Source organism: Cordyceps javanica, chromosome 1 (assembly GCF_051103115.1).
Source record: "Cordyceps javanica chromosome 1, complete sequence".
NCBI classification, from domain to species: Eukaryota; Fungi; Ascomycota; class Sordariomycetes; order Hypocreales; family Cordycipitaceae; genus Cordyceps; species Cordyceps javanica.
Genome location: NC_139295.1, coordinates 7470366 through 7484989, shown reverse-complemented (window position 1 = coordinate 7484989; position 14624 = coordinate 7470366). Strand labels below are relative to the sequence as shown.

Genomic DNA, 14624 nt, shown 5'->3' with positions numbered 1-14624 from the left:
GGCTACTCGCGCCTTGGGTAAATCCTGAAGTATACAGAGATCAAATCCAGAAGTGAGCCAAAGCAGGCTTGAAGAGAGGAACTAGTAGCAAAAAAGAAGATAAAGACAAGCCTAAGAGCAGGAAAAAAAAGCTGTTAACACGAATTAGAAAAAGCTGCTTTGGACCAAGATGGCTCTTCTATACAGAGCGCACATGCGGCATGAATCAGGCTGAGCAATAGCAGCGCAGCAGGTGGAGAGCGGAAGAGAAAACCTCTCTACTTTTGCGCAGATTTTACCTGCAGGGCGAGAAGAGTCACATGGCATCGCGTGATTGGATCACGGCAATTGCTGCGAGGTGGAAAGAGGCAACATGCGGCGGGCATCCATCTGCATCTGTTTGGGGGTGGTGTAAGTCGGTTCGCCGTCAAGGTTGGCCTCGAATTTCGCTAGTGACTAGTTTTAGTTAGGCGGCGGGTCAACTGGACAGTTCTTAGTGCAATAAATGTCGGCTGAGCTTGACATTGACGCAGCCGCAGACGCCGCGCCGCCGCCTGGCTAGACTGCCATAGCAAAGGCGAGCAGCCAGATTTTTCTTTTCGAAAAAGGGGAAATGCCTTTGGCCTCCAAAGAACAGACAACTTGGGACAGAGTGCGGGGTAGCCATATCAGTACTGACTCCTGAGTAGATGCCGGAAGCGGATCAATTCATGCCCGCCGCCACAGTGCGAATTGAACTCAGCTCTAGCATGGACGAGCATTACGCACCGTGACGGGATACCGATGCCGACATGATAAATGGGCGCAATCATCCCATCTTTCGTGGCATTGTCAACTATTAAGTCAATCTTTGGCGGCAGGGAGCCCCACGAGCCTGATTCAGGGTGGAGGAACGGTAACGAGAAGAGGAGCAGCACAATGCCAAGAAACAGAGCATGAACTGAGCTCGGCAAATCTACCAGACCTATCAGAAACTTGACGCATGTCACTGACATTTCTTGTACGCTTGCGGGACAGGGTAGTTGGCTACAGAAGTACTCACGACCAGTGCAATGATTATTACTCAGTACAGAGCACGGATACCGACTCCGTATACTCACTCAAGTCACTTCACCTCTACTTTCATCGCTTATCAGTAGAATGGAATACAACATCAAAGTCCAAACACTCTACAACAATTACTCCATTATCAGAGATATCGGTTATTCCTGTATCATCGTTTCAGCACTAAAAATAAAAATAAACTAATAGTAGTCATTTTATCATTGTGAGCTGTAAACGTGGAGGCAGGCACGACTACTGTAGAGATTGCAGCTGAGGGATTGGTTGGCTCGGCGCACGGCGCTGACAAAACCAGCATATATAAAGCCGAGTGGGAGCACTCTGCAGACAGCGCGCAGTATGAGCATCGAGGACGCAGGAGGAGAAGGAGATGGTCGCGTTTCTTCACCGAGCCGGGAGGAGACCAAGCATGATGATGTCAAGCAACGAGACCTTGACGCGCCGCCACGATCCGCCAGCCCATTGCTTCCAGACGGCCTCGGTTAGCCGCTGTTTATATGGAGAATTGATAACAAGTATAATAGGTCCTGTATCCCGCGAAATATCCAGCCCACGCCCAATGACGGAAAGACATATACGCGACAACGCTCACGATGGCATTCCGAGGCGGAAGTGGCCTTTTCTAGTTGGAGCGAATGCCGCGATTGACCGGCCGAGCCAAGAGTTCGCATGGTTGGCGTCATACCTACCTGTACGAGAGGAAATGGCCTAATCGATCAGACTCTTACGCTATTCTTGTTCTCTCAGAGTGAGGATAAGATGAAAGAGTAGAATGCTGTCGAAGGCGCGCCCTCAAAGTCCATAGTCAGCACCAGGCAGTAAAGGTCCCTGTCAAGAATATCCTTCAGGTCGTTTACCGGGGTCATGGAAATGTCTACTAACGACCTGTTGTTTAGCGCCCCTGCCTGGTCAGGGCGTAGTACCATGTACGTAGGGCTAGAGTACTAATTCGACTATTAAATAGCCGTCTATATCATTTGGCGAGACACGATAGTAGTGAGATTGGATTACCGTGCCAACGGTATCGTCTGGGCTCTCTAGCCCACCTTGGGGCAAAGAAAAAATAGGCTTTTGACTGCCTGCCTGAAAGATTGTGGGTGGTATCCCAGGGCCATGCACCTTGTGTACAGGAAAGGTAGATGAATGGGTGCTACAGTGTGACTGCCTGGGCAAGGTCAACACCGCACACGAGGGCGGATGCGGGGGAAAGGGGGAGTTGGTGTCGCCTAGCCGTTACAAATCTGTTTAATCGGTGGACAGCATCCGTGTGTGCCTCGGAAGTGAGGATTCATGGTCTAGTTCGGTCGTTTCCAATCTTGGGTGCATGCATATCTGGATGCATTGCTGGAGACGTGGGGTTAGAGAGGAAGGGGGGGGGGGGGGTGCATCTACAGAATGAGCTCCATTTAGTCTGGATGAGAGGAAGAAAGATGGATATTGGGGCATCGAGAAAGCTGAAGAATTGAGATGAGGGCTCTTGGGACGAGTTGCTTCGGGGGATGCCTATCTGTCCGGGATGTCGGGAAGCGCCGACTTCCACGAAGGGGGGTGGGAGAGCCAACTAACTACGTAGTAGCGCAGAGAGGAATTGAGAGCCCGAGCCAAGGTAGGACGAGGCGACGGCGTTATCAGAGAGATGGCTAAAACGATGTAGCATCGCGCAGGACATTTTTTGGGGAAAGAGGGATATGATTATGATTAGCGTCAGAACTAGTTTTGTTGAAATGTGTTGGAGGAGGAGGGCCGCATGGGTCTACCGTCTGGGGGTTGGTGGGAGAGAGCGGCGCGATAACCACGAGACGATCGAGCGGGGACTCTGGAGACGGGGAAAATGAAATAGATGACATGGGGCCTGGCATGACATCTGAGGTGCCAAGGATACGCATGATAAGTAGATGCATTAACTAACGTTTTATTGGAGAGGGCGAGAAGAGGGGAGGCGGATATGGGGGAGGGGGGGAGATGGGCTGTGAGATGGGCACCCGCGGGCGGGATGTTTATTAATACGGAGAGCATCTGGGGCGAGAATGAGGTGGGAAGGGGGCAGTGAGTGAGGGAGGGAGTGACGGTGGTGAGTGAGTAAGTGAGTGGATGTGTCTGGGGTTGAGGTTGTGTTGGCTGGTACGTGTGTGATGCAATGTGATGCCGTGTGATGCAGAGAGATGGAGAGGGGTAAAGGAGGAGAATTTTGAGCCAAGCACGTCTTTTTTCTCGAGCCATACATTGCTGTATAAGAGCAGTCAGCAAGTAGTAGTAAGAGAGTAATAGGAGCAAGCAAGCAATTGGTTGGATGGAAGCGCATTGAGTGAATGCAAAAAGGGAAGCAGTATATCAGTACGGAGTAAGTAGTCGACACGTGCGGAGTGATAAGATGGCACTGCGTACCTACGGAGCAGTCACGGATTACAGAGCATGTAAGTACGGAATTACATACGGCCTTGTGGTTTTATTAGTGTAGTACCGAATACTGGAGATGCAGGCAGCGAGGGTGGCCGCATTTTTACATTTTTACGCTTTGATGCGGGCAATACAGGGCCATGCAGCAACCCGCCGGACGCGGACGTGGGAGGCTACTATTGGTTTTATTTTCCAAAGCTAATACTTGTCTTGTTTCCTTTTGTGGCGAGGCTTACCAAATACCTACTCTGGATGTTGCCGACCTTGTATCGCCGGTACGTAAGTAGAGGAGCGTACTGGAATGATCCTGTTTTTTTCTTTTTCTTTTCCTTTTTGTTTTGAGTAAATAAAATGCAGGGATACAATGTAATTGGCAATCAGAAAAGATTGCCAGCATGGTTCCAAACATCGTATGATTTTCTTCTTCGTCTTCTTCTTCGTCCTCCTTGTTCGTTTAGACGCTACTGGTGGGCTGTTGTACCAACGAGCTTGCTGGTTCCGGTGCGACTACCTTGGTACCTAACCTACTAACTGACCTTGGATACCAGGGTAACCTGAGGACGCCCGACCTATCTGATCAAAGTAAGTACCGGTACGTGCTCTCTTTTACAAAATGGCACGAGCGCCAGTGTGAAACGTCCACCGGCGAAACGGCCGGCCGGGCGGGACCTTGTGCGGGCGATGCGGCAGGCTGAGGCTCGAGGTCGGGGAGGAGCAATAACCTATCAGTAGTAGAGAGATGGACTGTGCACGGGCAAGGCTGAAGAGTGCGCAAGCAAGCAATCAAGCAAGCAATCGAGCGAGCAAGAAAGAAGGAGATGGGGAAAAAGGGGAAAAAAGGAAAAACAAAGGCACAAGTGGTTCGTTCAACAGTGTTCATGTCTGTCTTGCTTGACATAGGACTGCATGGGACAATGCGCGATGCAGCGCGTTATTTTTAGTAGTGGAGGGTTTGCTTTGCCTTTTTTTCTTCTTTTTTCTTTTTCGCTCTTTTTCTATTTTGTTCTTTTTTTTTCCTACAGGGCAATTTTGGTGGCTGACAGCCTTGGATTAAGAGGGCCAGTGAGGAGCCTTTTAAATGTAATGGCAAAAGACGGAAAGAAAGAAGACATGGGAAAAAAGGAGAGATAGGGCAGTTTCCACGCCAAATGTCTTCTACCTGCCTAGGTAAGTATCAACCAGCACCCGATAAATCCCGTCCACCTTTTTACACAACGCCACAAAATATGAAGCTGATAAGCGTACTGATAGAGTCCTTTTGCCTCGGTTTTTTTTTATTGACAGACTCTGACCAATACCAATTTCACCATAATCGGCCGGTACCCTGTCCTAGCCCCATCGCTCTCAAGTACTTACTTGCTCATCATCATCAGCATCATTATTAAATACTTGTCAATAGTTAATTGCCAGCAAATATGCACCTCTCCCTGGCATCTGTACCTAGGTAGCTACTTTTTATTACCCCACACACGGCTGGCAGCTCGCAGCTGGCAAGGGTCCGTTTGTCCGGTCCGGTCCCCCTCCCACTCTCTGTTTGCCGTGGTGGCAGATTTTGATTGGTGTTGAATCGTTCTTTTTTTTCTTTTTTTTTTAAAAAAAATTATTTATTTATTCAGTCATTTATCTATGCATAAAAAAAATTAAAAATCTTGACAGCTCCTTTGTTCGCTTTGTTCTCTCGTCTTCCTTTTCCCTTCTTCTTCTTCTTCATTTTCTTATCCCCCATATTTTTTTTTTGCCTGCCTCTCCTCCTCCCACACCGACCAGCACAAAAGCAGGCAGGCAGGGCAATCCAACAACCTTAATTCTCCCGGCCGCTACACCACCACCACCACCTCCTCCATACCCGCCACCCTGCATCTGCCCTCGCACGTACCAACCAGCCAACCAACCAACCTACTGACTGCGACGCACCATTCATTTCTGCTACACCAAAAAGAAACAAAAGAAAACCCACATTGCTGGTTCCATCACCACAGGCGCACGGCAGATACTCTGTAGTTGCACCGCACGCGCAATTTTTGGTGCGCCAGACAGCCACACCCACTTTCTTCACTCTTGTCTGGTCCTTGGCTTGTCAGTCACTCCGCCCACGCCCACACCATCCACCCACCCCTCCATCGCCGTCTCCGCCGCTGTCGCCGCCGCCGCCGCCGCCTATCTTTGCGCCCATCTTTTTTTTTTTTATCTCGCTTTTTTTTTTCATCTTTTTTTTTCTCGTCAATTGCAGTTCCTCTTTTTTTCTTCTCTTTTTTTTTCTCTTCTTTTGTTTCAATTGCCATAGTCCAGCTACATCCATCTTGGGCTACGTTGAATCCTTCCATTGTCTTTATACTTGACGACAACTTCTCTCGCCCTCACCAGCCAACATCTTCTCATCCTTCTCCGTCTTCCATCTTCTTCAGCCGCAGCCGCCGTTGTCTGGTAACAAAAGCCACACGCCACCACACAACCTCGCAACTGAACTCGCGGCGCCGCCCTCGTCGCGCCTCCCACCCCATCGCCGACGCCTTTGTTCCTTTCGAAACCGTCTATACGACAGACCCTGTATTATTTCTACATGCATCCCGCCGATTTACACCCTTGACCTTTGCTCCTCGACCTCTCCAACCACGCCCGCGCCACCGTCCCGCGCCCGCGCCCACACCCTCCTCGCCTACATCCACACCCACACCCTTCTTCCTTGGCTCCAACTTCGACTCTGCTATAATACACGGCCCTCTCCGCCGGTCCCCTTGTCCTAATCCATTGCTTCATCTCTCTACTCACCACGGATTTGCCATCATCTCCATTTGCTACCTATCCCCTTCAACATGGGTTGGGCTGAAAACGTAAACGCCCGCGTCGCCACGAGCTTCGTCGGCCGTTGGTTTCGTCTCGATGGTTCTGGTCATGTAAGTCGGCTCACGCCAACATCTAGTTATAGCTAGACACAACCTCCCATACAGATTTCTTTTTCTTTGACTACACAATCAATACACCTGCGCAATCTCAAAAACAACACCAAAAACAACCACACACATGTACTGACTTGCACACCTCTTGACAGCCTCGCGAGCGTAAAGGCTCCTACTTCCTGACCGAGATGCGCGCCGGCCTCACCACCTTCTTCGCCATGGCCTACATCCTCGCCGTCAACTCGTCCATCGTCTCCGAGTCGGGCGGCACCTGCGTCTGCAACGCCGGCCCCGACGACCCCCTCTGCAACGCCGACCAGGACTACGCCATCTGCGTCCAGGGGATCAAGCGCGACGTCGTCACCGCCACCGCCGCCATCTCCGCCATCGCCACCTTCTTCGTCGGCCTGCTCGCCAACATGCCCGTCGGCATCGCCCCCGGCATGGGCCTCAACGCCTACTTTGCCTACACCGTCGTCGGCTACCACGGCTCCGGCCCCGTCCCCTACCGCGTCGCCCTCACCGCCATCTTCGTCGAGGGCTTCATCTTCTTCGCCCTCGCCCTCTTCGGCATGCGCCAGTGGCTCGCCCGCGCCATCCCCGCCTCCATCAAGCTCGCCACCGGCGCCGGCATCGGCCTCTACCTCACCCTCATCGGCCTCACCTACAGTAACGGCATCGGCCTCATCGTCGGCTCCCAGGCCACCCCCGTCGAGCTCGCCGGCTGCCACCCCTCCGCCCGCGACCCCAAGACCGGCGCCTGCCCCGGCTCCGACAAGATGCGCAACCCCACCATGTGGATCGGCATCTTCTGCGGCGGCATCCTCACCGTCATGCTCATGATGTACCGCGTCAAGGGCGCCGTCATTGCCGGCATCCTCCTCGTCAGCATCGTCTCCTGGCCCCGGCCCACCCCCGTCACCACCTTCCCCTACACCCCCGTCGGCGACGACGCCTTTGACTTTTTCAAAAAGGTCGTCACCGTCCACCCCATCCGCAGCATCCTCAACGTCCAGGAGTGGGACGTTGCCCAGTACGGCGGCCAGTTCGGCCTCGCCCTCATCACCTTCCTCTACGTCGACATCCTCGACTGCACCGGCACCCTCTACTCCATGGCCCGCTTCGCCGGCCTCATCGACCCCGTCACCCAGGACTTTGAGGGCTCCACCCTCGCCTACATGACCGACGCCATCTCCATCTCCATCGGCGCCATCTTTGGCCTGCCCCCCGTCACGGCCTTTGTCGAGTCCGGCGCCGGCATCACCGAGGGCGGCAAGACGGGCCTCACCGCCATGATGACGGGCTTCTGCTTCTTCATCACCATCTTCTTCGCCCCCATCTTCGCCTCCATCCCCCCCTGGGCCACCGGCTGCGTCCTCGTCATTGTCGGCTCCATGATGGTTACCGCCGTCGTCGAGATCAACTGGAAGTACCTCGGCGATGCCGTCCCCGCCTTCCTCACCATCGCCATCATGCCCTTTAGCTACTCCATCGCAAACGGCCTCATTGCCGGCGTCATGTCCTACATAATCCTCAACGGCTCCGTCTGGGTCATCAAGAAGATGTCCGGCGGCCGCATCCTTCCGCCCAACTACGAGGAGCGCACCGGCTGGACCTACAAGATCCCCGGCGGCGTGCTGCCGCCCTGGATGGTTCGCCTGTCCAAGGGCAACAAGACGTTTTGGAGGGACGAGTCGCCCGCCACCACCACCACCACCACGCTGACGCCTAAAGAGGCCGACCTCGCTTCCAATCACGCCTCCGACAATGAACAGCCCGCTCAGCCTGCGGCCGCCACGAACGTCCCCGAGTCCCATGCCAAACAACAGTAGAAACCTCGGGGATTAATTTTCCTTCCCCTCTCAAGGGTCATGGTTTCATCACCACAATTTGCTTCTTCTATCCGTCCCGACAACCCTCGCCAGTGATGTTATTTCCGAACACTTTTGCTCGCTTGATACCCCTACTTACGAGCCTGGTGTTTTCGTCGCCAGTGATGTTGCTCAACGCGCAAGTAGTTTTCGAAATCTGGCAATTCCCTCCTTTCTCTCTCTCTCTCTCTCTCTCTCTTCTCTCGCGAAATTCTCATCGGCCAATGTGGAAAGAGTCTTGCTTTGCTTTTTCGAGCTCTCTTCTTTCGCAATATTTGGTCCTCTCTTCTTCTATTCTCTCACTTTCTGCTTTGCATCGCTTTCTTGGATACATGGCTGATGCGGGCTTTGTACTTTTTTTTCTCATTTTTTTTTTCATTCTCCATTACTGTTGTTCCTCTGATGGTGTCTAGATGTGCTGATGCGGGGGCTTTGGTGGTTGGCATTTCGAACTTGCTATTTTTTTTGTTTCGGGACTTATTAGTAGCTTACAACCTACCGTGTGCGCTGTTGGCTTGAACATTTCTTGTATACGACGATATATTTTGCATATAACAATATTGCTGATGAATCTATACTGGATTACTTGCTAGACTGCACCAACTTTCCATCTTTTCGATTGTCCCATTTCGTCGATTTTTCTATTCTGCCACTTCTCCCCATTCTCTCTTCTTCGCTGCCCTGTGATTCACTGTAGCTGTGGGCGTTCGGCGGGCTCCGACAATCCTTCAGCGCGAGCGACACACACAGCGGGCGAATCACGGCGCCGGTAATCAGCCAATCTTGGAAGTTGCCCCGCCCCCGCAGCAAAGCACATGCTTCAGCGGCTAGCAACGGTGCAGCAGATGCAGGTCGTTTTTTTTCCTTGCCTTTTCTCTCTTGTCGAGTTTGCTTTGCCCTTTTATACGTATAACCTTTCTGCTGTCACTTGTCCTCCTGGGCTTCTTAGCACGCATTGCTCGACCACGGAACCACCACCACGTCAGTTACCCCGCCTTCGTCTTGGTGCACCATCGCTATCGCCAAACCTCGCCCCCAAGACGATAGAAACGATTGCACAGACAATAATATACGACCACGTATACGGGCGAACACACTTTCGAGAAGCACCACCGTACATCATGGCTTCCTCCACCTCCGCCACCTCCGCCACCACTGAGGCGGCTGCCGCCGACGCCGCCTCGCCCATCTCCATGGACCTGCCCATCGTCGACATGGACGTGTACCTGTCGCACGACCCGTCGTCGGCCGAGGCCGCCGCCGAGTGCGCCCGGGCGGCGGACGCGCTGATCCGGTACGGGGCGCTGGTGCTGCGCGACTCGCGCGTGGCGGCCCGCGACAACGACGACTTCCTCGACCTCCTCGAGGACTACTTTGCGCAGCCCGAGACGGCGCTGCGCCGCGACGAGCGGCCCGCGCTCGGCTACCAGGTCGGCGCCACGCTCGAGAACACGGAGCGGCCCAAGTGCGCCGTCGACGAGCCCTGCCTCGACGTCATCGCCCGCCTCGCCCCAGACCAGCGCCCGCTCGACGTCGCCGCCCACCAGCCCGACCCCAAGTGCCGCTTCTTCTGGCGCATGGCCGACGAGGCCCCCTACCAGACCGCCTTCCCGGCCGCCGCCGCCCCCAACGTCCTGCCCGACGACCCGGCGCTGCGGGCGCGCTGGGCGCCCACCATGGACCGCTGGGGGAACTGCATGAAGAGCGCGTACGTTGTTTTTTTTTTCTCGTGGGGAAGAAGAAGAAGAAAGCAATGGAAGGAAGTGAGTGTTTGCAAGGTCGATTAGAAGCTGACGCGGATCGTCTAGGGTCTCGACGCTCTCAGAAATGGCAGCAGTAGGCCTCGGCCTACCCCGGACGTACTTTAGCGACGCCGGCCGATACGGGTACGAAACATCCATCGCTCGACGCGGAGACTGTATACAACATGTGAATGAGAGTTGAATACTGACAAGAAAAAAAAAATAATAGACCCCATCTCCTCGCCCCGACCGCATCTGACCTGACAAAGTACGGCGAAAAGGACACCATCCTGGCCGGCTTCCACACGGACCTCAACTTCCTCACCATCCACGGGCGCAGCCGGTACCCGGGGCTCAACATCTGGGCGCGCAACACCGGGCGGCGCATCCCCGTGCGCATGCCGCCCGGCAACTACCTGCTGGTGCAGGCCGGCAAGCAGCTCGAGCACCTCACGGGCGGGCTCGTCAAGGCCGGCTTCCACGAGGTGACGGTCAGCGAGGCGACGCTCGACACCATGCGGCGCCGCGCCGCGGAGCGGCCCGACCGCCCGCAGATCCGCATCTCCAGCACCCTCTTCTGGCACCTCAACTCGGACTTTGACCTCGTCCCCGTGCCGGCCCTCGCCGACCGCGCCCGCGCCCTGCGCGACGCCCGGCGCGCCCAGGGCCGCGACGAGGGCCGCGAGACCGAGTACCCGCCCATGAAGGTCGGCCACCAGGTGGAAAGGTAAATTTCCCCTTCACAAAAAACTATGGGATCCCTTTTCAAGGAAGGGGGGACTACTCCATGTAAAAGACACAGGCTAATCATTTTTTTTTCTTGTGTGTCTATTCAGCGAACTGAAACATATTGCTTTGATGGTTTAGAGTCCGGAGCAGGAGAGGTTGCAGAGCATGTATCAAAAACCCATGTATATAGACGGTGACACGAGGTGTGAAAAGGCTTCAACAGGTAGAAATCCAACTACCATATACCGGTTTGACGACTGACTTGGCAGAATTCATACCAAATGTTGATCTCCTTTTTGTGATGCCATCTGGCCAACGGCCGTGTTCACGACGCATTATTGATATCCTGGACTTGACCCCTTTGCTCGACGCTTGGGACGATCCTGCAGTCAACTCCGTGCCTGATTTCATAGGTGCTTTGCGAAAAGAGCTCGGCCAATACGTCTGTTGGTCTCGTGTAAGCCGCGTCCCGTCCAAGTCGGCAATGCGGCAGCATTATATAGGTATAGGCCCAGATGAAAGACGGAGAGAGAAAGAGAGAAACGCCGAGGGAGAGAGAGAGAGAGAGAGAGAGACAAGGACTCGCAACTGGTCCAATCAATTGGCTGCGTACGAAAAAGTGTAGACGTACTATTAATGTAATAAATACAGTGTAGCCTCCAGCTGGGATGGCTGCCGTGGATCTGCATCCGCGATCGATATTCCGCCTTTTGATCCAAGGTTTGCTTCTATCCCTGTCTCGGGTTTGCGCTCCGCTCGAGCTAAGTGATGTGAAGCAAAGGTTAATGCTGTCCACTAGTACAACTTTGTCCTGTCGGCTTCCTTCTCGGCTAATGTAGCCATCCTCGCCATCCTCGCCATCTCGACACTCTTGACGGTACAGTGGTCAGTGTCTGGGTACCACTGTCGACTGGTGAGGGAACAACCAGGCAAGCGGGGGCTGTGAGGCCAAGGCGTTTGTGCCCAAGACACTGTCTCAAGGATGGTGATTCCACCCGTGCGTGCCGTGGTGGGATCCGGCCAGGGTGCCGGCGACGTGAAGGTGCGCGGGCGGAACGAATCGATTGGGTAAAGCGCGAGCATTTGGAACGGATGAACAACGATGGTTTGGGTAATTTGTGGCAAATCATGTCTATATCATGTGGTCACTGTTGTGACTCTGCAATTGTGGAAACAGGTGGACGAGTACATCAAAGGCACTCCTATCTGTAACTGCCGATGCTTGTCAACTTGCTCACTCATTTTTCTACATAAAACTCATCAGCCATTGTTCTTTCCTAGAGCTGACCGCCTTTCGATTGTTGCATGCCGAGCAATACAGGACAGGGCAGAGTGGCCGTGTTTGTCGACATACAACACGCGCTTTTTCAGCGCGAGCATTAGATGTCCATCGAGGCTATAATATGCCTAGGATACTATCTATCTATGTACACTTGGGAGCGCTAAACCTTGAGCCTTTAGTGCGTTATTAATCCCACCAACGTCCCCGCCTGCCTTCTTCTGTTGCTTGACTTTCATTGGCATCTCAAACATGGACGCTAGTGGCAAGACAGCCGGAATCCAAGTAGCTCCCAGGCGCAACAACTATCTTACTTGTAGAAAAGAGCAAGGTAAGCACGATGATCAAATACAATGACACAGAAGGACTAGAGCAGTGTCATGTGAGTCAACACATAAATGGAGTGACTGGCCGGTAACTCGAGTCAGACCTTGTACAAGATACAGTAGCCATTGATGACCATCCAGAGCACACACCCATGGTGACACTTTTCCAGCCTTTTACGCCTTTGGAACGATATAGAAACGGGCAGGGGAACAAATTGTATTTTTGTCGTCTGCAGTTCTCCCCCCCCTGCAGTGAGCACATCGCAAGCGTCGGCATCTCCGTACCCTGTAGCCTGAATAGGTTCAGCCGATATTGCTCCGCCGGCGACTTCCCCTCACTGGACGTTCTTGCTCATCATTTCATCCCAACCCGTGAGATATGAGCCCTCAACGACTAAAACTCGAGTTCATCGCCGAGACTCCGATGCCATCCTGGTCCGGGTCAGGTTCCGAGAGCGGGGACCAGAGTGGCGATGGCTGGCGCGCCACGCGCAAAGAGGAGACAAGGAAGAGAGCTTGGGCCAGCCGCTCCAGGGGCGGCTGTAGGACTTGTCGGTAATTATTTTCCCTTCGCCCACCGCCCCTCCCTCCATTAATCAGATCTGGAGACTTGCCACCAATATTTTCGCGCCCTGTTGCTAATTCAAACATGGCAATAGTGCTCGTCGTGTTCGCTGCGACGAGGAGCGTCCCAAATGCCGGCGCTGTGTCAAAGGGGGCCATGAATGTCGCGGCTATGAGCTGCCGCCGTCAAGCGAGACTGCTATTGTCATCTCCAGCAAGCTGGGACCAGAGGCGTCAAAGGAACAGCACGCGGCTCTGAAAAGAGCACTGCGGACCATGGCTCGACGTTCGGACAAGCCGGCCGTCGAAATCGATCCGCCGTACTGGGACTACATGCAGGCCATCAAATTCTGTACGAATCGCCTCTCTTCTCTTTGCTCGTCTCTCATCGCCTCGACTTGGGGCTCTCGTTCGGCACTTTTGCTAACATGGCAACCAACGTCTACTGCGCGGCGCGGACAGACCACACCTACGTAAAAGAATGGCAGCCAACAGAGTTTGGTGTCTTGCAAGCTCCGTCGTTCAGCGACCGCACGCATCCCGCCAATTTTCTCGGCCGGCAGATTTCCCACTACATCAAGATGCTGTCCATGCACCGCGGCAAGCTCCTGCAGCCGGGCGAAGGGGACGGGCTGGAGACGCTGTGGTCGAGCTACTCCAACACGATGCTGGAGATTATCGAGCTCATCAACTTCTTCATACGCGGCGGCACCTTCAAGGGTCGCAATTACATCTACTCGTGCCTCTATACCCTCATGCGTCTGGATCTGCCTGCTCACTGGTCGCTGTGGCACGCTCACATCCGGGGCAGCATCGCTTACATTCGTTCCATTGGCGGCGTGCCAAATATGTTGCGGTCGAGCATGACAACAGGCCCTCCTATAGGCTTTACTCGTCTTCTATCGTAAGTTTCTAGTTCCATGCCCCGAGAAAGTCGGCGGCGCTAACGTACACGTTGTAGAGAGGCCATCATGTTTAGCACTACGACGCCGGCACGCATGCAAATCACAGACTACAACGGCTTCAGCGACGATGAGATGCGCATCATCCTACTGGGCGAGTATGATTGCGACTTACCAGCCCCGTTGGACTTGCGGATAGCCATGTTCCACGTCAACCGACTTCGCTACACAGCTGCCACGACCGCTGCCACAACCAACCTGACGCACTTGGTGCACCGCCAGCTGGAGGAGATTGATCACGCCGACATCGAGAACTGGACTGAGACGAACCCAGTCTACGGACGGGAGCATAGCATGGCGCTGTCTCGCATCTTTCACATCGCGGTCCGCCTCTTCGCATTGCTCACGCTCCCGCGGCGAGGCACGGCGTCCTGGGCACGCGCCGCCACGCAGCACGCCCACGCCGCCGGCATGGACCCCTACCACGGCCTGCGCATCGCGCAGCGCACTGAACTGCTGGTACGCATGCGGGTGCTGTTCCCGCGGCTGGCATACCCGCCGAACCTGCGGTGGCCCATGGTCGTCGCGGGCGTGGCCCTGGCCGACGGCGCGGCAGAGGACAGGGACTTTGTGTCGAGAAGCCTGCTCGCCATCTGGGAGCAGCCCATCGTGGCGTGCGGCCCGATACGCTGCCGCGAGCTGCTACATCGCTTTTGGAAGTCGGGCGGACGGGAGTGGGACGACTGCTTCCCCGAGCCTGTGCCGTGCTGAGCGACACGGATGGGCGAGGAAGCGACGCGACGGGATGAATCCTGGAGCGCGCACTGCGTCATGGAAACATGTGAAGAGAAACGAATAAAAACACGACGTGAATGC

At 54.4% G+C, this 14624-nt stretch overlaps 2 protein-coding genes across 2 annotated transcripts; both read left to right on the top strand.

The window, feature by feature from the left end:
• Positions 1 to 6251: 6251 nt before the first annotated feature.
• Positions 6252 to 8167, top strand: V2A60_002283 (permease family-domain-containing protein; the record flags this gene model as incomplete). Its single annotated transcript, XM_083253634.1, has 2 exons — positions 6252 to 6332; positions 6488 to 8167. The coding sequence occupies 2 exons, from the start codon at positions 6252 to 6254 to the stop codon at positions 8165 to 8167; spliced, it is 1761 nt and encodes a 586-aa protein (XP_083109760.1).
• Positions 8168 to 9327: 1160 nt separating this feature from the next.
• V2A60_002282 (uncharacterized protein) lies at positions 9328 to 14519 on the top strand (the record flags this gene model as incomplete). Its single annotated transcript, XM_083253633.1, has 6 exons — positions 9328 to 9914; positions 10015 to 10092; positions 10178 to 10675; positions 12942 to 13198; positions 13309 to 13750; positions 13808 to 14519. The coding sequence occupies 6 exons, from the start codon at positions 9328 to 9330 to the stop codon at positions 14517 to 14519; spliced, it is 2574 nt and encodes an 857-aa protein (XP_083109759.1).
• Positions 14520 to 14624: the final 105 nt, after the last annotated feature.